The 24,616-nt window shown below is 38.4% G+C and overlaps 1 protein-coding gene across 1 annotated transcript in view; it reads right to left on the bottom strand.

Annotated features, from left to right (window-relative positions):
• mgl (low-density lipoprotein receptor-related protein megalin) overlaps positions 1-24,616 on the bottom strand; it is a 1,043,262-nt gene that overhangs the window by 421,437 nt on the left and 597,209 nt on the right. The window contains exons 43-44 of the mRNA XM_090381453.1: positions 24,073-24,228; positions 8,276-8,513 (exon numbers count right to left, since the gene is read on the bottom strand). Of these exons, the coding sequence (XP_090237579.1) occupies positions 8,276-8,513; positions 24,073-24,228 (394 nt within the window). The remainder of the gene's footprint in view (positions 1-8,275; positions 8,514-24,072; positions 24,229-24,616) is intronic.

The following is a 24,616-nucleotide window of genomic DNA, read 5'->3' as shown; positions in this document are numbered from 1 at the left end:
AGATATATTGTGAATGATGTTACCGTCCTGAATAAGGTAAATGTTGGAAGTGATCACAGAATGGTAAGATGTACACTTGATATAGATGTAGGATGTAGGAAAAGCAGTATGTACTGGAACTTAAGAACAAGTTTGAGCTTCTGCAGACTGCTCAGGACCAAGATATGGACGAGGAATAGTACAACTTTCTGAAAGTGATAAAGCCCAAGCAACCTATAGGGAAACAGAAATCCAAAGAAGAAAAAATTAGTCAAGAAACACTTGTCATGATGAACCAAAGACGACAAATGAAGAGCAAGAAAAACACTGACAGGGAGAAAATTGAGTATACTGAGTTATGCAAAGCCATTAGAAAGAGACTCAGAGAGGACATAAGAAGATTTAACACAAGAAAAGTAGAACAAGCATTAAGGGAAAACAAAGGATTTAAATCAGCAGCCATGAGCAGTAATACAGAAAGACAAATGATACTGAAACTGAAGAATAGCGATGGTGTATTTATAAACAGCAGAGAAGGCATAATTCAAATAGCAGAAGACTACTATAGAGAATTATACAAGGAGCGAGGGAATGATACCAGCAGTGGGGAACATGGATTGCAAAGTAGCAACACATACGACATACCCGATATTCTTCCTGATGAGGTAGAACATGCATTGAAGAAAATGAAGAATCGGAAAGCCCCAGGGGAAGATGAAGTTACTGTAGAGTTGTTAAAATTGGGAGGAAGAGACATAACACAAAAACTGGGAAGGCTCTCCACAAAGTGCATTAGAAAAGGTGTGATGCCTAAGCAGTGGAATAATGCAATCATAGTTTTGCTGCATAAGAAAGGAGATAAATCAGAAATTGGAAATTATAGACCAATTAGCTTGTTATCCCATATCTACAAGTTGTTCACAAGGGTCATTACTAACAGATTAGAAAGAATACTTGATGAGAATCAACCGAAAGAGCAAGCTGGCTTTAGGACAGGATTCTCAACTATGGATCACCTTCACATAATATCACAACTAATGGAGAAAGCAAATGAATATAGAACACCATTATGCCTGGCATTTGTGGATTATGAAAAGGCATTTGACTCCATACAGCATAAGGCAATGTTTCGGGCACTGGAAAGACAAGGCATAGATACCCCATATATTATGATTTTGAAGAAAATATATGAGAGTGCTACATACTTTATTAGACTAGACAAAGACAGTAGGAAATTTAAAATCGAGAAAGGAGTTCGACAAGGAGACACAATATCTCCGAAGATGTTTACTGCTGCCCTTGAGGAAGCTTTCAGAAGATTAGACTGGTCGCAGAAAGGAGTCAATGTGAATGGAGAGTACCTAAACCATTTACGATTTGCAGATGACATTGTGGTCATAAGCCACGATCCCAAAGAATTAGAGGAAAATCTTAATCAGTTATGCACAGTTAGTAAGGATTTTGGACTAAAGATGAATATGGCTAAAACAAAAGTAATGATGAACAAGTATGCCACAGAAAGGGAAATAATGATTGAAGGAGCAGTAATTGAAAAGGTGGAGTCATATACTTATCTGGGACAAGTTATTAGCTGTAATAATGATAAATGGCTGGAAGTCAAGAGAAGAATAAATTTTGGATGGATAGCAATCAGGAAATATAGTCACATATTGAAGAGCAATGTCCCAGTTTGTCTGAAACGTAAAATAATGAACCAATGTATACTCCCCACCATAACTTATGGAAGTGAAACTTGGGCACTCACCAAAAGAATGGAAGAGAAGCTGAGAACTACACAGCGAAGAATGGAACGAATTATATTGGGAATCAGACTGTTAGATAAGAAGAGAAACACATGGATTAGGCAGCAAACTCAAGTAAAGGACATTCTTATCAAAACTAAAGAACTAAAATGGTCTTGGGCAGGACACATAGCTCGAAGACATGATGACAGATGGACTAAGAAAATAACAGAATGGTACCCAAGAGGAGCTAGAAGAAAACCTGGAAGACAAAGGCGGAGATGGATAGATGAAATTCATGAGTTTTTGAGTAGTAAATGGATGGCCAGTGCTCAAAACAGAAGAAACTGGAAAGTTGCTGGAGAGGCCTTCATCCTGCAGTGGATTGAAAATGGCTGATGATGATGATGATGATGATGATACATTGGCACTTCTCCAATCCAAGGTTTCTTACCTGAGTTCAAAGATGCCCTCATAATTAACCTTAATGGTTCAATACATCCTCTTTCTTTCTCTCTTGTGTTCTCCTCCAACACTACAGGGTATATGCCTTCAACTCTGGGAGCCTTACTTCCCTTTATGCTCAAACATTTTTCTAATAAACATCATCTATAATTACTACATCACTAATTCCATATGGCACAGCTTCACACACAAAGGGTCTTTTCTCAGTAAAGACTGATGTAAAATACCTATTCAATTCATCTGCAACATCAGTTAGCTTATCTAGAACTTTTCCTAGATAAGCTAGGACTATGGTTCTGTGGAAAAAGCAGAGTGTAATCACTGGACACTACTCTTCGTGGACTACTGTTATTAGTGGAGTCCCCCATGTTTAGTGTAGGGCCATTGTTGTTTTCTAAATTTAGAAATGATATTGATGAAGGTGTATCAGGCTTAATGGCTAAGTTTGAAGATGATACGAAGGTTGGCATGGTTGTACAGTAATGACAGTATGCTACTGCAAGAGGATCTAGAAAAGTTAGGTAGATGGGCTGAGAAATGGCAATTGAAGATTAACATTGACAAATGCAAAGTACTGCATATGGGTAGCAGTAACTAGTCAAGTGCTAGTCAAGACATCAAAGGAAGATATTGTTGGGATATCAGAGACATGGTGTCACACAGACATAAGCAGTGCAGAACTGAAATTTGGGGAGTACAATGTATACATAAAGGATAGACAGGACAGAAAGGGCGGAGGGGTTATGCTGTTAGTTAAGAAACACATAAAATCTAAGAGAGTGCATCAAGTTGATGTTCGTGGACAATGCAATGTTGAGTCTGTGTGGTGTGACATAAGCACTGGGAAAGGAAAAATGAGAGTAGGTGTGTGTGTTATAGGCCAAATGAATCTGATGAGTATAATGACTAATTGTGAGAGAAATAGAGTGGGCCAGTAAATTAGTGTGTCTTATAATGGGGGGATTTTAATTTCCTAGAGATTGACTGAAATTTGTGGGTTGGTCACTCACACACTAGCAATTGCTTTCGTAAAGGTGACTACGGTGGTCTGAGACAGTATTTAAATTCTATACAGTGAAACCAACTGATGATGTTACCAACAGCAAATTCAAAATGGGAAGCATTCAAAGAATTAATCTTGGAAGCTACTAGGCTTTTCATACCAACAAAAAAGTATTGTTCAAGATTTAGGCCTAAATGGATGTCAGATGAACTAATTAGACATGTGACAGAGAAGAAAAATGCATGGGATACATATAAATACATATAAATCCTTGGCAAAGGATGCAAAGAAACACAACAAAGACTTCTTTACTTATGTAAACTCTAGATGGAAGGGGATGAATCAGATTGGTCCACTTGATGTTGGTGGTTTGACTGTAGATGACCCTACTCAGATAGCTGACAAACTGAATCAGTATATTTTGCATCTATAATGACACATGAGGAATTCTGTAAGGAAGGGGAGGACAGAAGCTTACTAAATTCTAATAGGGAGCTAAATAATTTTGTAATAACGGAGAGCAAAGTGGAGAAGAAATTGTTGAAGTTAAACATAAAAAAAGGCACCTGGGGACAGATGGAATCTATACAGTTATATTGAAGGAGGCAGTGAGGGAAGTAAGCAAACCCTTAGCCATAATTATGAGAGCATTTTAGATTCAGGGGAGGTCCCCATGGACTGAAGATGTGCAAATGTATCCCCAATTCACAAAGAGGGTTCATAGGGTGACTAATGCAAATAATTATAGACCTGTTAGTTTACTTTCTGTTCTAGGGAAAATAATGGAGTCACTGATTAAAGAAGTGTTGCAGGATCATCTAGACAAGACTGCAATAATAGTTCAGACACAGCATGAGTTTCTTAAGGGGAAGTCTTGTCTGACCAAAAATAATTGGATACCACGATGTGGTCACAAAGGAACTGGATGCAAAAAATAATTTTGATATCATATACTTGGATTTCAGGAAAGCTTTTGATACTATTGCACATGGAAGACTGCTGTACAAAATGGAGTGTTATGGCATTAAGGACAAGTTGCTGCAATGGATAAAGGGATGGTTGAGTGGGAGACAGCAGAGAGTGGTAATAAATGGACACTGCTCTACATGGACTAATGTTATTAGTGGAGTCCCCTAGGGTTCGGTGATGGGCCCATTGTTGTTTTATGTATTTCCTAATGATATATCAGGCTTAATGTCCAAATTTTCAGATGATACAAAGGTTGGCAGGGTTGTTAATGATAGGAAAGACAGTATGTTGCTGCAATAGAATCTAGAAAAGTTAGGTAGATGGGCTGAGAAGTGGCAACTGAGGTTGAAGTTGACAAATGCAAAGTACTGCATTTGGGTAGCAGTAACCCACGAGAAACGTACCAACTGTCTGGTTCTACACTCAGGGAAGTGGAGAGTGAAAAAGAACTGGGGGGGTAATTGTGCAGTCAGATATGAAGTTTTCTGAGCAGTGCAGACAGGCTGCCAAAGCAGGTCATGGAGTCTTATCAATGATATATAGGAATTTTGCTAATAGGGAAAAGGTGATTATCCCTTTGTATAAAGTATTGGTATTGCGTACAGGTTTCGAGGCCTCATTTTGGGAAGGATATAGAGTAGCTTGAGCATGTACAGAGAAGGGAAACAAGATTTGTGAACAGAACGAAGGGGTCTACTTACCAAGAGAGGCTTAAGTTCTGCAAATTGCAGTGGCTGGAGACTAGGCACCTGCAAGGTGATCTGATTGAGGTGTATTAGACCTCGAATGGGTTGAGCAAGCTCAATGCTGATGGGATTCTTCCTCTTGATCAGATTAAGAACCTGAGGGGGCACAGTTTCAAACTGAGGAAAGACAGTTGTAGAATTGATGTGCGAAAATTTGCCTTTAGCCAGTGGGTAGTTGATTGCTGGAACAGACTTCCATCTGTTGTGGAAGTTGATAGCTTAAATAAATTTAAGGCTGAGCTTAAATAAATTTAAGGCTGAAATGGGAAGGATTTTTTGATAGAAATGGGAAGGATTTTTTGGCTAATGCTGCCTAAACTTGCTTTCTTGCATCGTTTGTCTCAACTAATGTTACTGCTAATGCTAATTTGTGCCAAAAGTTTGTTCATTTCTTCCTTGAATTTATTTAAGCTATCAATTTCCACAATGACAGATGAAAATTTGTTCCAGCAATCAACCATTTGCTCACTAAAGGCAAATTTCTGTACATCTATTCTGCAAGTCTTTCCACAATTTGAATTTATGCCCCCTCAAGTACATAATCTGAACAATCTGAAGAATCCCATCAGCACCGAGCTTGCTGAAACCATTCAAGGCCTTATACATCTCAATCAATGCGCAGGTATCTAGCCATTAGATGCTGCAATTTGCAGAACTTAAGCCTTTCTTGGTAAGAGTATCCCTTTGTCCCCCTCACCAATCCCTGTGCTCTTCTCTGTGCCCACTCAAGCAGCTCTACATCCTTCCTAAAATGAGGCCTCCAGATCTGTATGCAATACTCAAGATGTGACCTGACCATTGCCTTATATAATCGAATAATAATCTCTTTATTATTGAAAGCAAAATTCTTGTATATCATTGACCAAATGCCATGTGTGTCCTGGCAGCCTATCTGCACTGCTGAGACAATTTCATTTCTGACAGTTGGTACATTAACCTTAGGTTACTGCTACCTATGTGGAGTACTCTGCATTTGTCAATGTTAAAGTTAAACTTTAATTGCCATTTCTCAGATCAACTAACTCCCTAATTTTTCTAGTTCTTGTTGCAAAAGCATACACCATCATTACTGTCATTAATCACCCTGCCAACCTTTGTATCATCTACAAACTTAGATATTAAGTCTGATATACCTTCATTGATATCCTTAATAAATACAGAAAACAACAATGGCACAGTACTGAACACTAGGGGACTCCATTGATAACATTAGTCAACGAAGAGCAGTGTCCATTGAGAACAACTCTCTCTTCTCCCACTCAACCATCCCTTTATCCATAGCAGTGAGTTGCTCTTAATGCCATAAGCTCCAATTTGTACAGAAGTCTATTTATTTTGTGAAATAGAATCAAATGCTTTTCTGAAATCCAAGTATATGCTATTAAAATTATTTTTTGTATACAGTTCCATGCAGTTGTCCAATTTGGGCATTTGATAGCTGAAGTTGAATAAATAAAATTTCAGGAATTCTGATCTTGAAACTCGATGAAAATAATTTAATGAAATTGAATCATGCGATACATAAAAAGATGTAGAGTTTCATGATTTTTTTTATCAGAATTGCTTTTTTTTTTTTTTTTTTTTTAAATTCTGATTTGATTTTTGACAATACTTTCACTTTTATGTTAGATAATCATTCAAAATAAGAACTATGTGTATAAAAAGAGTTAATTTTTACAAAACTTAAAATTCCAGAAAGAAACTCAATCCACAGTGTGCACTGCCACAGAAACTCACTTCTTGTACCCCACCTAGAAAATTCACCACCATGGACCCACACAAATTTGAATAACTCACTGCATGATCCTATGCATGCTCAGAAGTCACTCATGAAAGGTTTAAAAAATAATTCTCCATAACATGGACTAACTAATTCCATGTTTGTTATTTTTACTGACACGCAGATTTTGTATAAGCATCAGCAGATGCAAAATAATGCAAGGAATCAAGCTTATACAGCATCAGTAGAAAAAAAAAAAGAAAGAAAAAAGAAAACTACCTATTCCATTTATTTATCCCTTCTAACAACGTGTTCAATCTTTTAAATTTATTAAAACTATCCACTTCCACAACACCAAATGGAAGCCTGTTTCAAAAATGTCTCCCTCGAGCTGAAAGCAAATTTTTGCGCACATCTATCCTGTGACCTTCCTTTGTAAATTTAAATTTATGTTCCTTTGTGTGTATGTGTTATTCAAAAAATAATACAGATGCCATTAGCATTTAGTTTATTCATCCCATTTAAACTATTAAACACTTCAATCAGGTTTCCTCACAGGTGCCTAATTTCTAGACAATGCAATTTACAGAACTCACATCTTTTTTGATAAGGGCATCCTTTCATGCCCCTGACTAATACTGTTGCTCTTCTCTGCACCCATTCCAACAGATATACATTCTTCCTAAAATGGGACTTCCAAACCTTTATGCAATATTTAATATTTAAGACCAGCCTAATCTAACCAGCTGCTTTTACAATGGGATAACTACCTCTTTGTTCTTGCTCACAAAATTCCAGCATATCATTGACAGAACCCCATGAATTATCCTAGAACCTATCTGCACTGCAGGAGTTCATTACATGGATAGGTAGGTATGGTAGAAAGAAACTCAATCCACAGTGCACACTACCACAGAGAATCTGTGGCATTCTTACCCCCCCTAGGGGGAAGTGAATACATTTTATAGAAATGTAATTTAATGAGCATCATTTAATTATTCTCTTACAACAACAAAGTATAAATTTTATAAACATTTCCATGATAAAAGAATATTGTCATTATTTTCTCTAGTAGGATTTTTTATTTTAAATAAATACATTTTTATTTTTGACAAGTGAACAGCTTCTGGAATGGCATTCTGGCAAACTTTAGCATAGTCAAAAAAAAGCCTTGTCCTTAAGTCTTTTTCATCAGGCCCATGCCCTTTATTAACATTAGTCCTACCCATACTTTTCCTCATGCCATGAATAATTTTTCTTTTTAGGAGATCTTTTGCTGGGCATTGTTTATATTCATACTGTATGCAGAGATCTTGCAGAAAGAAAGAAAAAATACAAAATTACTTTATAACAGATATAACCACATTACAAGTTTCAGAAATGCTGTCTGTTGAGTATCACTGAAAACAACTAATGCAGTGTCTACCAAAATATATATTATGTGTTATTTTTTCTAGTATGTAGGGTTTTGCAAACAATTTCCAAAAATTCTATATTCATTTATAATTAATTTTGCATATTTTCTGGCCCACTCTGAAATAATATACGGCTACATAATAAAAAAAAAAAAAAGGAAAAAAAAAAAAGAGATCTATAAAATTAAAAATTACTCTGTGAAAATAATGGAAGAAATAAATTTAAAAAAATTTACCCTTTACATGGATCCAACACAATGGCCCGTGGTCTTTCCACTCGTGTTATAGTTACCAACTTAGAACCATCTAGATTCATTGCATATATGCTACGATTTCCAGAATCAGTCCAATATATTCGTTTACTTGTCCAGTCATAAGCAATTCCTTCTGGATTAATACCTTTGTTTAAAACAACATTTACTTGTTCCATGTTGCCAATATTGACCCAAGAAATACTTCCATCTGGTCGTATCTCTGTTGGGAAATAATAATATCACCATTTATAATTAATTTCAATTAATCCATTTTAATTAACTTACTTAAGAAAAATGCAAACTTTTTTTAAGAAGAATTATTTTATTTATCTTATCTGAATATGCCACCCACTTTTGGTTAGGGTATTTGAAAAATTAAATTTTAACTTTGAAATCAATAACAAGTTCAAGAGCAATAAGATATTACATATATTAATAAACATTATTTGTACATTCTTATGGAAAATTACATATACTATCAATAATATAAAATAGCTACCAATCAAAATATTAAATGGTAGAGGCAATACATCAAATTCATGCTATCAAATGCCAATTAACAATATAGATAACTATAGATAACTATACAACACATAATTAAAATTTAAAAACATTTCAGGGTTATAGCAAATCATTAAGAGTAATGTAGTCTACAGAGGTTTCAAGAACATTGGCCTACATTTTTAAATAATAAATACTAATGTGTTGAGAAAAGGACATGAGTTTCATTTTTGGTTTGATTTTCTGTATTATCATCTGTAGGCACCAGACCACCCACTTCATGAGTTATTAAATATAGGTTATTTAGGATTAGCATTAGCATTAGCATTAGTAGAGGCATTTGATGCAAGAAAGCAAGCTTATGCAGCATCAGCCAAAAAAAAAAAGAAAAAAAAAAAAAAAAAAAAAAAAGTAACATAAATAAATAAAAATAACCACTTCCACTTCACCCCTCTGTTCGTTCGAAATACCTGTCCAGCTGAGCCTTAAACTTATTTAGACTATCAACTTCCACGACAAGGGATGGAAGTCTGTTCCACCCACCAACCACCCGCTGGCTAAAGGCAAATTTCCGCACATCTATCCTACATCTGTCTTTCCTCAATTTGAATTTATGCCCTCTCAGGTGATTTTTCTGAGCTAGAGGAAGAATCCCATCAGCATTGAGCATGCTCAAACCATTCAAGGCTTTGTACACCTCTATCAGATCACCCCGCTGGTGCCTAGTTTCCAGACATTGTAATTTGCAAAACTTAAGCCTTTCTTCGTAAGAGAACCCCTTTGTCCCATTCACCAATCTAGTTGCCCTTCTCTGTACTCGTTCCAGCAGCTCTACATCCTTCCTGAAATGAGGCCTCCAGGCCTGTATACAGTACTCTAGGTGTGGCCTGACCATTGCCTTATACAAGGGAATAATCACCTCCTTATCCCTGCTAGAAAAATTCCTATATATCATTGACAATACACCATGAGCTACTCTTGCAGCTCGTCTGCACTGCTCAGAGAACTTCATATCTGCCTGCACCACCACCCCCAGGTCCCTTTCATTCTCTACCACTGTCAGTGTAGTACCACAGAGTTGATACGTTGCTCTGGGGTTGCCGTTTCCCATATGTAGTACTTTACATTTGTCAATGTTAAACTTCATTTGCCACCTCGAAGCCCATCTGCTCAACCTTTCCAAATCCTGTTGCAGCAGCATAGTGTCAGTAGTGTCCTTGACAACCCTGCCAACCTTCGTATCGTCTGCAAACTTGGACATTAAGCCTGATATACCATCATCAATATCATTTATAAATACAGAAAACAATAAAGGCCCCAATACTGAACCCTGAGGGACTCCACTAATAACATTAGTCCACGATGAGCAGTGTCCATTGATTACCACTCTCTGTCTTCTCCCCCTCAACCACCCCTTTATCCATAGCAGCAACTTGCCTCCAATGCCACACTGCTCCAATTTGTGCAGCAGTCTTCCATGTGCAACAGTATCAAAAGCCTTTCTAAGATCCAAGTATATAATATCAAAGTTATTCCCTGCATCCAGTTCTTTTGTGACTGCATCATAGTATCCAATCAAATTGGTCAGGCAAGACTTCCCCTTAACAAAACCATGCTGTGTCCTAGCTATAACTGAAGTCTTGTCTAGATGATCCTGCAGTGCTTCTTTCACCAGTGCCTCCATTAATTTTCCGGGAACAGAAGTTAAACTCACAGGTCTATAATTACTTGTGTCAGCCTTTGATCCCCCTTTGTGAATTGGGGTCACATTTGCACATCTCCAGTCAATGGGTACCTCCCCTGAGTCCAAGGAAGCTCTCATAATTATGGCTAAGGGTTTGCTTACCTCCTTTGCTGCCTCCTTTAATATAACTGGATAGATCCCATCCACCCCAGGTGCCTTTCTTGTGTTTATCTTCAACAATTTCTCCTCCACTTTGCTCTCAGTTATTACAAGATTCTCTAGCTTACTGCTAGATTTGAATACACCTCTGGCATTCCCCTCGCTGAATAACTCCTCATGTGTGAATGTCGATGCAAAATATTCATTTAGTTTGTTAGCTACCCGAGCAGGGTCATCAACAGTTGACCCATCGATCTCAAGTGGACCAATCTGATTCATCCCCTTCCTTCTAGAGTTTACATAAGTAAAGAACTCTTTGCTGTTTTTCTTCGCATCCCTTGCCAAGGATCTCTCGTAATCTGCCTTCGCCTGCCTAACCTCCTTTGTAACTTGGTTACAGATCAACTTGTATCTATCATAGGCGTCCGTGTCACGTGTTAATTTGTATGTATCCCATGCATTTTTCTTCTCTGCCATATGCCTCATTAGTTCATCTGACAACCATTTAGGCCTAAACCTTGAACAATATTTCTTAGTTGGTATGTAAAGCCTAGTAGCTTCCACGATAAGTTCTTTGAATGCTTCCCATTTTGAACTTGCTGTTGGCAATATCATCAGTTGATCCCACTGTATAGAATTTAAATATTGTCTCAGTCCATTGTAGTCGCCTTTACGAAAGCAATACCCCTTCCCTTTACCCCTAATGGTAGTTACCTCTTTGAGTAACTCCCACTTCAGCACACTGTGATCACTGCCACCAAGTGGTTCATTTATCTGCAGATTCTTAATGCATGAAGAATCACTACTGATAATCAAATCAAGAGTATTACTCCCTCTAGTTGCCTCCCGAACATGCTGATGTAGAAAACAATCATCCAATAAATCCACAAAAGCCTTGCTACTGTGTGAGTGACCAGCCCCCAAATTCCAGTCAATATCTGGGAAATTAAAATCCCCCATTATAAGACTCTCTGATTTACTGGCCCACTCTATTTCTCCGAACAGTTTCTTATTATACTCATCAGAGTCATTAGGCCTATAGCACACTCCTACTCTCAATTTTGATCTCCCAATGCTTATGTCACACCAAACTGACTCGACACTGCACTGTCCAGCGATGTCGACTGGCTTCACTTCCTTGGATTTTATGTGTTTTTTAACTAATAGCATAACCCCTCCTCCCTTCCTATCCTGTCTATCCTTTCTGTAGACATTGTACTCCCCAAATTCCAGTTCTGCATTTCTTATATCTGTGTGACACCACGTCTCTGAAATCCCCACAATATCTGCCTTTGATGTTTTGAGCAATACCTCAAATTCATCAAATTTATTTACTAAACTCCTAGCATTGGTGTACACACAAGTATACATGCACCTGTTCTTTTTCTTAGCTACCCTAACACAACCCATGTGTTTACTTGTACCCCAATGATTCCCAGCAGTCTCTGAAATATCCTGCATCTTATTTTCCAGGCTGCGGCTCATTCCAATAGAAGCAGTGCAAGAATCACTTTCACCTCTGCCAGTGGCTACTGTTAATCTATTAGTCCTTGTATCCCCCCAATCTAGCAGTTTTCCGACCCACCTAACATTGCCTCGATAGCATCAGCAAACATTCTTGCACCCTTTCTATTTAAGTGTATCCCATCCCTGTAGAAGCAGTCTCTCCTGTTAACAAGTACAGACCAGGCTGAAAAAAATTCTACCCCTTGAGCCCTGCACAATCTTTCCAGGGCCGAATTGATTGACAGGGCTCTCATCATATACTCCCTCCTATCGTGTCTGGGCAGAATTGCAGACACTTTCAATTTCAACCCTAATTCACGGCTTTTTTTCATCAGTGACCTGTACTTGTCAAGTAATTCCGCCGGTCTCCTACTCTTAATGTCATTAGTGCCAACGTGTACAACTATATCACCTTTTGTGCCCTTAAAAGATGATATCCGCTCTACAACGTCATCAACTTTTGCCCCTGGCAGACATACCCTGGTCCTATTCCACCTATCCTTTTTACAAAGCATGTTTCCCGTTTCCCTGACAATAGAGTCACCAACAACTACTAGTTCCTTTGGGACCAGCGCATTCTGCCTTGGGGGTTGCCGCTGTGTTCCGCGATGACCAAGTGCAAGCTCTGGCATTGGTGTGGGCAGCTGAGAGCTTGATGGGCCCCTCACTTGTAATCCTTCGAGGGCATCCACCCTATCCTTCAAGCTCTCATATAGGCCCATAACAACGCTGAGTTGTCGCCTTATCTCCTTACACTCCTTGCATCGCACACACACAAAGACATCCCCCATGGCAGTATCATGTCCCATACTTGACTGCTCCGCAAACATCAAGCAAATAGTGCATCTTACAAGGCTGTGATTCAGAGGACAACTGCCCCCCTCAGTTCTCCCCTGGGCCACAGCATTCCCATTAGCTTGAGCCCTTTGCTTTGCTGCTCTGGTTTGAGTCATGATTTAGAGTTACTTTCAATAAAATTTCGGTTTCTGTACAAAATTAAATCCTAAACTTGTATCCAAACACAGTTATAACGCTATATTTATGTTTCAGTAACGAGTGTTATCTACGGAATATTTACGTTTCAGTAACGAGTGTTATCTACGAAATATTTACGTTTCAGTAACGAGTGTTATCTGCGAAATCCCTTTATATAACTTTCGTATCAAGTTATGTATTAATTATTTGTTTTTACTAATTATTTATGTTACGTAACCTAAGTGGTTATATGTATAATTAATTTATGTGAAGTATAAATAATACTAATTGAAGAACAGGAATTTTTACATCAATGTTCTTGTTTGTACTCTGATATGACCACTAGGTCAGAAGAGTTTACAATAAATCAAGGATACAACTGTATTTAGCAGTCATGCTGGTTTGAACCATGGTCCACTCAAATAGTGGTCTATGGTTCCTCTCAGCACTTAAAAATGTTCTCTTGTTTATGGTCTGAAAAAACCATTAGGTCAGAGGAGTTTACAATTAATTACATTTAAAAATGAATATAATCATCAACCATGTTTAGCAGTCATGCAAAGTACACGTATTACTGCACTCTCACACTGACCATTCAGCTACACTGGGCAACCAAATTTTATAATTTACACGGTTTAGAGTACTTGGCAATTAGCAATGCTTCTAGATGCTATGTTATACCCTGCCATCATGCATAAGTATAACAATTAAAAAAAATCATATCCACAAGTATTTAAGTTTACAAATAGATTCTCTCCTATATTATGATATAACCACAAATGTCAAGACTATGTTAATTAAGTAATGTAACAGCTGAGGGTGGGGGATCATAGTATCGTCTGGCTTATGGAAGCAATTTCAAAAGACAGGAACCATTACAAGAACAGATGGTCAAGGTTGTCCAAGGGCTAGATCAGCCAGAACAGACCACTATCTGGCTCTAAGAGCAAGACAGAACCCTACGATGTCCTGTCATCAACTGTCTCTTGAGGTTGCTACAGCCACAGATGAAAACATCTCCAACAGGACTATGTTAAGAATGCTCAATTCAAGTGGACTCTATGCAAGGAAGCCAATAGTTTGTATCCCATTAACCCATATGTGGGTAGCACAGTGGTATCGTCACTGTCCTCCCCACACTGGGTGGAAAAGGCCTGGGTTCAAATCCCATCGATGATGCGAGGAACTTTAATGGCCTTTTTTCACTCTGTGGCTGAGATAGTTGGTCTCAGGCGTAGATAGCAAGGTTTTTCCCCCCATAAACGGGTTTTTTCATCCAGCAAAACAGGCAAATCAAACCAGAGAACACACGCAATTTACAGATATATATATATATATATATATATATATAAATGGGTATATGTAAGAAATTAGGGGTAGTCCTAATATAATAATTTGAATTTTGAATCCCATTAACCACCCAGAAACTTGGGTTTTTTTCATCCAGCAAAACAGGCAAATCGACCAGAGAACACATGCAATTAACAGACATAATACATATATGGGTATATGTAAGAAATTATGGGTGGCCATAATATAATAATTTGAATTTTAATTTTTTTGAATCCCATTAACTCCAAACCACTGCAGAACTTGAAACTGATGCCATGAACATGTGACTTGGAGACATAATAAATGAGGTATAGTTCTATTCTGATGAGTTACGCTTTATCCTACAAACAGATTCTAGATGCTATTTCATCTGGAGATGTGGAATGCAGCACCATCCCGCCAACATCAAAAAGAGGGACACTTATGGTAGAGGCACTGTTCTTGTGTGGGGCAGAATAATGATCAACAACCGCATCCTTCTTCATGTTTTTGATAGAGGTACCATAACTGCACAGAGATACAGATCCTTGAACCCTATGTGCAGCCTTTTAGGGATGCGGTTGGCCCAGATTTTCTTTTCATGTACGACAATGCCACTGCACATAGAGCTCAAGTGGTGGAGGAATATCTTGAAACTGAAAATATCCAACGACTGCCATGGCCCGCCCTTGGGCCTCGAAGGCCTTGCAGTAGAATAGGTTATATTATTATTAGTATGGTATTATGATATATTATTTCTCCCAGATTGGGGAGTTCCACCCAGTGACGGATGTTGCTATCAAGTAGACAGGGTGGTTGTTTTGTCTGGTGTTATTGTTGGTTGAGGAACCCTCTGACTATCTTACAGGTGTTCAGGATTGCAACTTTCTGGAGTTCCTTGTAGGTGTTTTCTGGGAGCCCTATTGCTGCTAGGGCTGTTTGTAGGATCTTTGGCATCATACTGGTGGTTAACACAATGGTCAGGACGGTCGTTACTTTTTGAATATACCACATCTCTTTGATCTCCTGTCTTAGGTTCATGTACTTCCTGATATTTTCCTTATGGGCTTTCTGGAAGTTGCCAGTGTTGGGTACTGCTATGTCAATCAGATAGGTAGCCTTTTCCTTCTTGTCCACAAGGGTTATGTCTGGTCTGTTGCACAGGATTGTCTTATCTATTATTATGGTGTGGTCCCAGTACAGCTTGTGGGGTTTCTAGTACTGCCTGGGGTTCGTACTTGTAGTAAGGTACACTTTCTTGATCAACTGGTATTTCCTCACTAGCTTCTGATGTAATATCCTGGTCGTGCCTACGAGTGTACTTAGTCTGGGTGATCACTTTGCATCCTTTTTGTGCTTTTTTGTGATCATTTTGTGCATTTAAGGGCACAAAAGGTGATATAGTTGTACACGTTGGCATTAATGATATTAAGAGTAGGAGACCGGCAGAATTACTTAACAAGTACAGGTCATTGTTGAACAAAAGCCGAGAATTAGGGTTGAATTTGAAAGTGTCTGCAATTCTGCCCAGACACGATAGGAGGGAGTATATGATGAGAGCCTTGTCGATCAATTCGGCCCTGGAAAGATTGTGCAAGGCTCAAGGGGTAGAATTTTTTTCAGCCTGGACTGTACTTGTTAACAGGAGAGATTGCTTCTACAGGGATGGGATACACTTAAATAGAAAGGGTGCAAGAATATTTGCTGATGCTATCGAGGCAGTGTTAGGTGGGTCGGAAAACTGCTAGCTTGGGGGGAGACAAAGACCAATAGATTGACAGTAGCCACTGGCAGAGGGGAAAAAGAGATTCTTGCACTGCTTCTATTAGAATGAGCAGAAGCCTGAAAAACAAGATGCATGATATTTCAGAGACTGCTGGGAGCCATTGCGGTACAAGTAAACACATGGGTTGTGTTAGGGTAGCTAAGAATAGAAACAGGTGCTTGTATACTTGCGTGTACACCAATGCTAGGAGTTTAGTAAATAAATTTGATGAATTTGAGGTATTGCTCAAAACATCAAAGGCAGATATTGTTGGGATATCAGAGACGTGGTGTCACACAGATATAAGGGATGCAGAACTGGAATTTGGGGAGTACAAAGTCTACAGAAAGGATAGACAGGATAGGAAGGGGGGAGGGGTTAGGCTATTAGTTAAGAAACACATAAAAACCAAGGAAGTGAAGCCAGTCGACATCGCTGGACAGTTCAGTGTTGAGTCAGTTTGGTGTGACATAAGCATTGGGAGATCAAAATTGAGAGTAGGAGTGTGCTATAGGCCTAATGACTCTGATGAGTATAATAAGAAACTGTACAGGGAAATAGAGTGGGCCAGTAAATCAGAGAGTCTTATAATGGGAGATTTTAATTTCCCAGATATTGACTGGAATTTGGGGCTGGTCACTCACACACTAGCAGGGCTTTTGTGGATTTATTGGATGATTGTTTTCTACATCAGCATGTTCGGGAGCCAACTAGAGGGAGTAATACTCTTGATTTGATTATCAGCAGTGATTCTTCATGCATTAAGAATCTGCAGATAAATGAACCACTAGGTGGCAGTGATCACAGTGTGCTGAAGTGGGATTTACTCAAAGAGGTAACTACCATTAGGGGTAAAGGGAAGGGTTATTGCTTCCGTAAAGGCGACAACGATGGACTGAGACAGTATTTAAATTCTATACAGTGGGACCAACTGATGATGTTACCAACAGCAAATTCAAAATGGGAAGCATTCAAAGAACTTATCTTGGAAGCTACTAGGCTTTACATACCAACTAAGAAATATTGTTCAAGGTTTAGGCCAAAATGGATGTCAGATGAACTAATGAGGCATATGGCAGAGAAGAAAAATGCATGGGATACTTACAAATTAACACATGACACAGAAGCCTATGATAGATACAAGTTGATATGCAACCAAGTTACAAAGGAGGTTAGGCAGGCGAAGGCAGATTACGAGAAATCCTTGGCAAGGGATGCAAAGAAAAACAGCAAAGAGTTCTTTACTTATGTAAACTCTAGAAGGAAGGGGATGAATCAGATTGGTCCACTTGATATTGATGGGTCAACTGTTGATGATCCTGCTCAGGTAGCTAACAAACTAAATGAATATTTTACATCGACATTCACACATGAGGAGTTATTCAGCGAGGGGAATGCCAGAGGTGTATTCAACTCTAGCAGTAAGCTACAGAATCTTGAAATAACTGGGAGTAAAGTGGAGGAGAAACTGTTGAAGATAAACACAAGAAAGGCACCCGGGGTGGATGGGATCTATCCAGTTATATTAAAGGAGGCAGCAAAGGAAGTAAGCAAACCCTTAGCCATAATTATGAGAGCTTCCTTGGACTCAGGGGAGGTACCCATAGACTGGAAATGTGCAAATGTGACCCCAATTCACAAAGGACGATCAAAGGCTGACACAAGTAATTATAGACCTGTGAGCTTAACTTCTGTTCCAGGAAAATTAATGGAGGCACTGGTTAAAGAAGCACTGCAGGATCATTTAGACAAGACTTCAGTTATAGCTCGGACACAGCATGGTTTTGTTAAGGGGAAGTCTTGCCTGACCAATTTGATTGGATACTATGATGCAGTTACAAAAGAACCGGATGCAGGGAATAGCTTTGATATTATATACTTGGATCTTAGATAGGCTTTTGATACTGTTGCACATGGAAGACTGCTACACAAATTGGAGCAGTGTGACATTGGAGGCAAATTGCTGCTATGGATAAAGGGGTGGTTGAGGGGGAGAAGACAGAGAGTGGTAATCAATGGACACTGCTCATCGTGGACTAATGTTATTAGTGGAGTCCCTCAGGGCTCAGTGTTGGGTCCATTATTGTTTTCTGTATTTATAAATGATATTGATGATGGTATATCAAGCTTAATGTCCAAGTTTGCAGACGATACAAAGGTTGGCAGGGTTGTCAAGGACACTACTGACACTATGCTGCTGCAACAGGATCTGGAAGGTTGAGCAGATGGGCTGAGAGGTGGCAAATGAAGTTTAACATTGACAAATGTAAAGTACTACACATGGGAAACAGCAACCCCCAGAGCAACGTATCAACTCTGTGGTACTACACTGACAGTGGTAGAGAATGAAAGGGACTTGGGGGTGGTTGTGCAGGCAGATATGAAGTTCTCTGAGCAGTGCAGACAGGCTGCAAGAGTAGCTCATGGAGTATTGTCAATGATATACAGGAATTTTTCCAGCAGGGATAAGGAAGTGATTATTCCCTTGTATAAGGCAATGGTCAGGCCACACCTAGAGTACTGTATACAGGTCTGGAGGCCTCATTTCAAGAAGGATGTAGAGCTGCTGGAACGAGTACAGAGAAGGGCAACAAGATTAGTGAATGGAACAAAGGGTGCTCTTACGAAGAAAGGCTTAAGTTTTGCAAATTACAGTGTCTGGAGACTAGGCACCAGCGAGGTGATCTGATAGAGGTGTATAAAGCCTTGAATGGTTTGAGCATGCTCAATGCTGATGGGATTCTTCCTCTAGCTCAGAATAATCACCTGAGAGGGCATAAATTCAAATTGAGGGAAAGACAGATGTAGGATAGATGTGCAGAAATTTGCCTTTAGCCAGCGGTGTGGTTGGTTGGTGGAACAGACTTCCATCCCTTGTAGTGGAGGTTGATAGCCTAAATAAGTTTAAGGCTCAGCTGGACAGGTATTTTGAACGAACAGAGGGGTGAAGTGGAAGTGGGTTTTTTTTTTTTTTTTTTTGGCTGATGCTGCATAAGCTTGCTTTCTTGCATCAAATGCCTCTACTAATGCTAATGCTAATGCTAATCCCGCAGTGATGTGTTGGATCGTTTCTGAGGCCAGGTGGCATTGTCGACATGTGTCATATGACACTCCAGGCTCCTTGGAGATGTATTTTCTATAGTTTCTAGTGTTGATTAGCTGGTCTTGGATGGCGAGCATCAATCCTTCAGTCTCGGGGAAGGGCATCCCGCTCGTGAGCCATGCGTTGGAAGCAATTTTATCTAAGTGATTATTATTATTATTAGTAGTAGTAGCATATGATGCAATAAAACAAGCTTATAAAGTATCAGCCAGGGAAAAAAAAAAAAAAACATCCCACATTAATTGTCCATCCCGTCCAATAAGCTGGCATGTCACATCTATTATAAATTGGAATTGAGGAAGAATGTAACCATTCTTCCTCAATTTGAATTTATGCATCCTCATGTGCATATTCTGAGCAAGAGGAAGAAGCATATCAGCACTGAGTTTGCCCAAGCCATTCAAAGCCTTAAACATCTCAATCAGATAAGCTCACAGGTGCCTAGTCTCCAGATGCTGCAATTTGCAGAAATGAAGTCTTTCCTGAAAAGCGTACTCTTCTGTGTTTCTCACTAATCTCCTCTGCACCTGCTCCAACAGATCCATGACCTTCCTAACATGAGGCGTGCAGACCTGTATGAAGTACTGAAGATGCAGCTTAAACATTGTTCTATAAAATAGAGTAATCACTTCCAGATCCTGCTAGCAAAATTTCTGTATATCATAGACAACACTAGATGAGCTGTCCTAGCAGTGTGTCTGCATTGCTCAGAGAACTTCATATTTGGCTGCACTATTACCCCCAGGTCTTTTTCATTTTCCACTTCCCTGAATTGCTGCATTAATCTGGGATTACTGCTACCCATATGCAGTACCTTCCATTTGTCGATGTTAAAATGAACTGCTTTCTCTGCCCATCTCCCTAATTTTTAGGTGTTGCAGTAGCTTACCATGATTACTGTCGTTAACCACCTACCAACCTGTGTATCATCTGAAAACTTAGCTATTAAGCCTGATATACCTTCATCAATATCAAAAATAAATATAGAAAAAACAATGGGCACAGCACTGAACCCTGGGGGAGGGACTCCACTAATAACATTATTCCATGAAGAGTAGTGTCCATTAATAACAACTCTCTGCTTCCCCTAATCAACTATCCTTTTATCCATAGGAGTAACTTGTCCTTAATGTCACACTGCTCCAGTTTGTACAGCCATCTTTTATATGCAACAGTAGTAGTAGTAGTAGTAGTAGTAGTACTACTACTACTACTACTACTACAAGCAGTAGTAGTAATAGTAGTAGTTTTGATACTGCAGTATCAAAAGCTTTCCTGAAATTCAAGTATATAATTTCTAAATTTTTTTTTTTTTGCATCCAGTTGCTCTGTTACTGCATCATAATATCCAATCAGATTGGTCAGACAAGATCACCTCTTAAAAAATCCATGCTGTGGCTGAATTATAATTGCATTTGTGTCTAGATAGGCCTGCATTACTTCTTTAATCAGACCCCATTATTTTTTTTGGAACAGAAGTTAAGCTAACAGGTCTGTCACTTTTTGACAGACCTGTTAGCTTAATTTCTTGATCTTTGTCATGTCACTTTTTGATCCCCTTTATGAACTGGGGATACATTTGCATTTCTCCAGTTCATAGGGACCACTCCTGAATCCAAAGGTGCTTTCATAATTATGGCTAAGGGTTTGCTTACTTCCTTTTCTGCCTCCCTTAATATATTTGGATAGATCCCATCCACTCTAGATGTCTTTTATGTTAAGCTTCAACAATTTCTGGCATTCCCATCACTAAAGAACTCCTCATATGTGAAGGTAGATGCAAAATATCTATTCAGTTTGTCAGCAACCTGAGCAGGATCATCAACATTTAAGCCATCAAAATCAAGTGAACCAATATGATTCAACCCCTTCCTTCTATGGTTAATATAAGTATAAGTAAACAAGTCTTTTCCAGAGACTTCTTGTAATCTTCCTTTGCTTGCCTAACCTCCTTTCTGACTTGATTAGAGGTTAGTTTATATCTACCATAGGCGTCTGTATCACGTAATAATTTATATGCATCCCATGGATTTTTCATGGCACAACCTGGGGGGGGGGATATGAATTTCACTTTTATTCCAGATCTCAGGTGCTTTTCAATTCAAGCATGTTGCCAACAGAAATTCTAAATGGGAAGCATTCAAGGAATTAATCAGAGAAGCTACTAGGCTTTTCATACCAACTAAGAAATACTGTTTGAAATTAAACCCAAACAGATGTCAGGTGAACTAATGAGACTCATGGCAGAGAAGAAAAATGCATGATGCATATTAAGTATCAAGCAATACAGAAGTCTATGGTAGATATAAGCTGGTTCTATAATCAAGTCAAAAAGGAGGTTAGACAAGAGAAGGCTATTATGAGAAATCTTTGACAAAGGATGCAAATAAAATAAAAAAAGACTTCTTTGCTTATGTAAATTCTAGACTGAAGGGGAGAAATTAGATTGGTCCACTTGATATCGATGGTTCGACTGCTGATAACACTGCTTGGGTAGCTGACAAACTGGGTATTTTGCATCTACATTCACACATGAGGAATTCTCTAGGGAAGTGGAGGCAAGAATTTTATCAAAGTCTAACAGGAAGCTAAATGATTTTGTAACAACTAAGAGGAAATTGGAAGAGAAATTGTTGAAGTCAAACGTAAGAAATTCACTTGGGGTGGATGAGATTTATTCAATTATATTAAAGGAGGCAGAATAGGAAGCAAACCCTTAGCCATAATTATGAGATCATCCTTGGATTTAGGGGGATGTCGCCATGGAATGGAGATATGCAAATGTATCCCCAATTCACAAAGGAGGATTACAGGCCTGTAATCCTCCATTATTAATTACAGGCCTGTAAGTTTAACTTCTGTTCCAGGAAAAATAATGAAGTCACTGGTTAAAGAAGTAATGTAGGATCATCTAGACAATACTGCAGTTATAGTTCAAACATGGCATGGATTTGTTAACTGGAAGTCTTGTCTGATCAATTTCATTGGATACTATGATGTGGTCACAAAGGAACTGGATGCAAAAAACAATTTTGATATCATATACTTGGATTTCAGGAAAGCTTTTGATACTATTACACATAAAAGGCTGCTGTACAAATTGGAGCAGTATGACATTAAAAGAAAATGAGAATCAGAAAATGAGAAAGAGAATGAGACACTGCTCATCATGGACTAAGTTATTAGTATAGTTCCCCAGGGTTCCATGTTGCGACCATTGTTATTTTCTACATTTATCAATGATATTGATGAAGTTATAACAGGCTTTATTTTTTAAGGTCCAAATTTGCAGATGATACAAAGGTTGGCAGGATTCTTAATGACTGTAACAATGGCATGCTGCTGCAACAGGATCTGGAAAAGTTGGACAGATGGGCTGAGAGGTGGCAACTGAATATGGCATATGGGTAGCAGAACCCCAGGGTAACATTCCAACTGTGCAGTACTACTCTCAGGGTAGTGGAGAATGAAAAAGATCTGCAGTAAATGTGCAGTCAGATATGAAGTTCTCTGAGCAGTGTAGAGAGGCTGCCAGGAGGGTCATGTGGTTTTGTTAATGATATACAGGAATTTTACTAGCAGGGATAAGGAGGTGATTATCTCTTTGTATAAGGGCACACCTTCAATACTGCATACAGGTCTCCAGGCCTCATTGGTGATGGGAACAAAGGGGTGCTCATAATAAGAAAGGCTTCAGTTCTGCAATGCAGTATCTGGAGACTAGGCATCTGTGTGGTGATGCTATTGAGGTGTTTAAGGCTTTGAATGGTTTATGGAAGCTCAATGCTGATGGGATTCTTCCTCTTGCTCAGATTATACACTTGAGGGGTCATAAATTAGAACTGAGTAAGGATGACTGATGGAACAAACCTCTATCGGTCGTTATGGTAGTTGATAGATTAAATAAGTTCACGGAAGAACTACACAATCTTTTGGAGAGAAAGGGTAGGTGAAATGGGATTTTTTTTAGTTAATGCTGTATAAGCTTGCTTTCTTGCATTGTATGTAACTACTAATGCTAATGTTAATGCTAAATGAAGGCAATAATTTGTAACTAGCCGCCAGATGCTGCAATTTGCAGAACTTAGGCTTTTCTTGGTAAGAGCAACTCTTTGTTCCACTCACAGTCTCACTGCCCTTCTCTGAACTTGTTCCAGCATTATTGAAAAAAAAGGTGGAAAACTACAAAATCAAAATACTCTTTGCCTTTAGCCAGCAGGTGGTTTGACTGTTGAAACAAACTTCCATCTGTCGTTATGGAAGTTGATAGCTTAAACAGATTCAAAGCAGAAGTGGACAAACATTTGGAGCGAGTGGATGGGTGAAATGAGAAGGATCTGTGTGTTTTTTTTGGCTGATGCTATATATGTTTGCTTTCTTGCATCATGTGCTAATGCTAATGCTAAAATGTTAGTGAGATGATAAGTCTCTTCAAATATAAATTTAACCTAAATAAATTACTTAAATGACTTTGAAGAGAAATTTCAGAGACAAGTTTTTATATTTTAAATAATTGGAATTTCAAAGAAAAATAAGGAGATTTAAGTACATTCCACTTCATTGAACGGAATGTACTGTAAAATGTAAACATGGTTTGAGATAAATCAATGCATTGTGAAGTTCTAAAACGTTTTGATACATTATTATATAATGTTTAATATTTTCTGTATAGTCATATATGTGCATTATTCACTGTTCACATGGCTGCATAAGTCATCTAAGAAATATATTACTAGCATTTCGTCAATGTTTTCTAAAATTCAAAAAACCCTTACGTGTGAAAAACAACCTCTTATCAGCATAATCAAAATCTAATCCAACTACATTAGTCAAATTGGTCCTTGGAGGAAATGGCACACTTGTAACATGTGGATCTGCATTAATGCTCCTTATCTCACGCCGAGTAGTAAACACCAGATACTCTTTCAAATCTGAAAATAATTTATTAATGATTGCTCTTTTTTCTCTTTATAAAAATTATACATATGATGACGTAACACAATATAAATCTAAGAACTAAGAGAAAGCCTGTAGTTAACAGTAAAAATATTTTAATCAGCAGCAATTATTTAAGGTATGTACAAAATTCATTATGAGTACATGAACATAATATACACCTGCATTATGACTTTTCTTGACTACATAAGACCAATTTTTACATAAAAGAGATGGGAGAAAGTACATCCAAAAATGAATATACAAAACTGCAGGGAAGGATAGGATAGGGACTATCTCTTGAATCACTTAACCTACTTATTTACTAAGAAAAATATTATATAAAATACTACAAAAATTTTTTATTCCCTTCTTTTGAAGTGT

Source organism: Mastigoproctus giganteus, chromosome 9 (genome assembly GCF_048544385.1).
Source record: "Mastigoproctus giganteus isolate SK-2022 chromosome 9, ASM4854438v1, whole genome shotgun sequence".
NCBI lineage: Eukaryota > Metazoa > Arthropoda > Arachnida > Uropygi > Thelyphonidae > Mastigoproctus > Mastigoproctus giganteus.
This window is presented reverse-complemented; position numbering and strand designations above follow the sequence as displayed.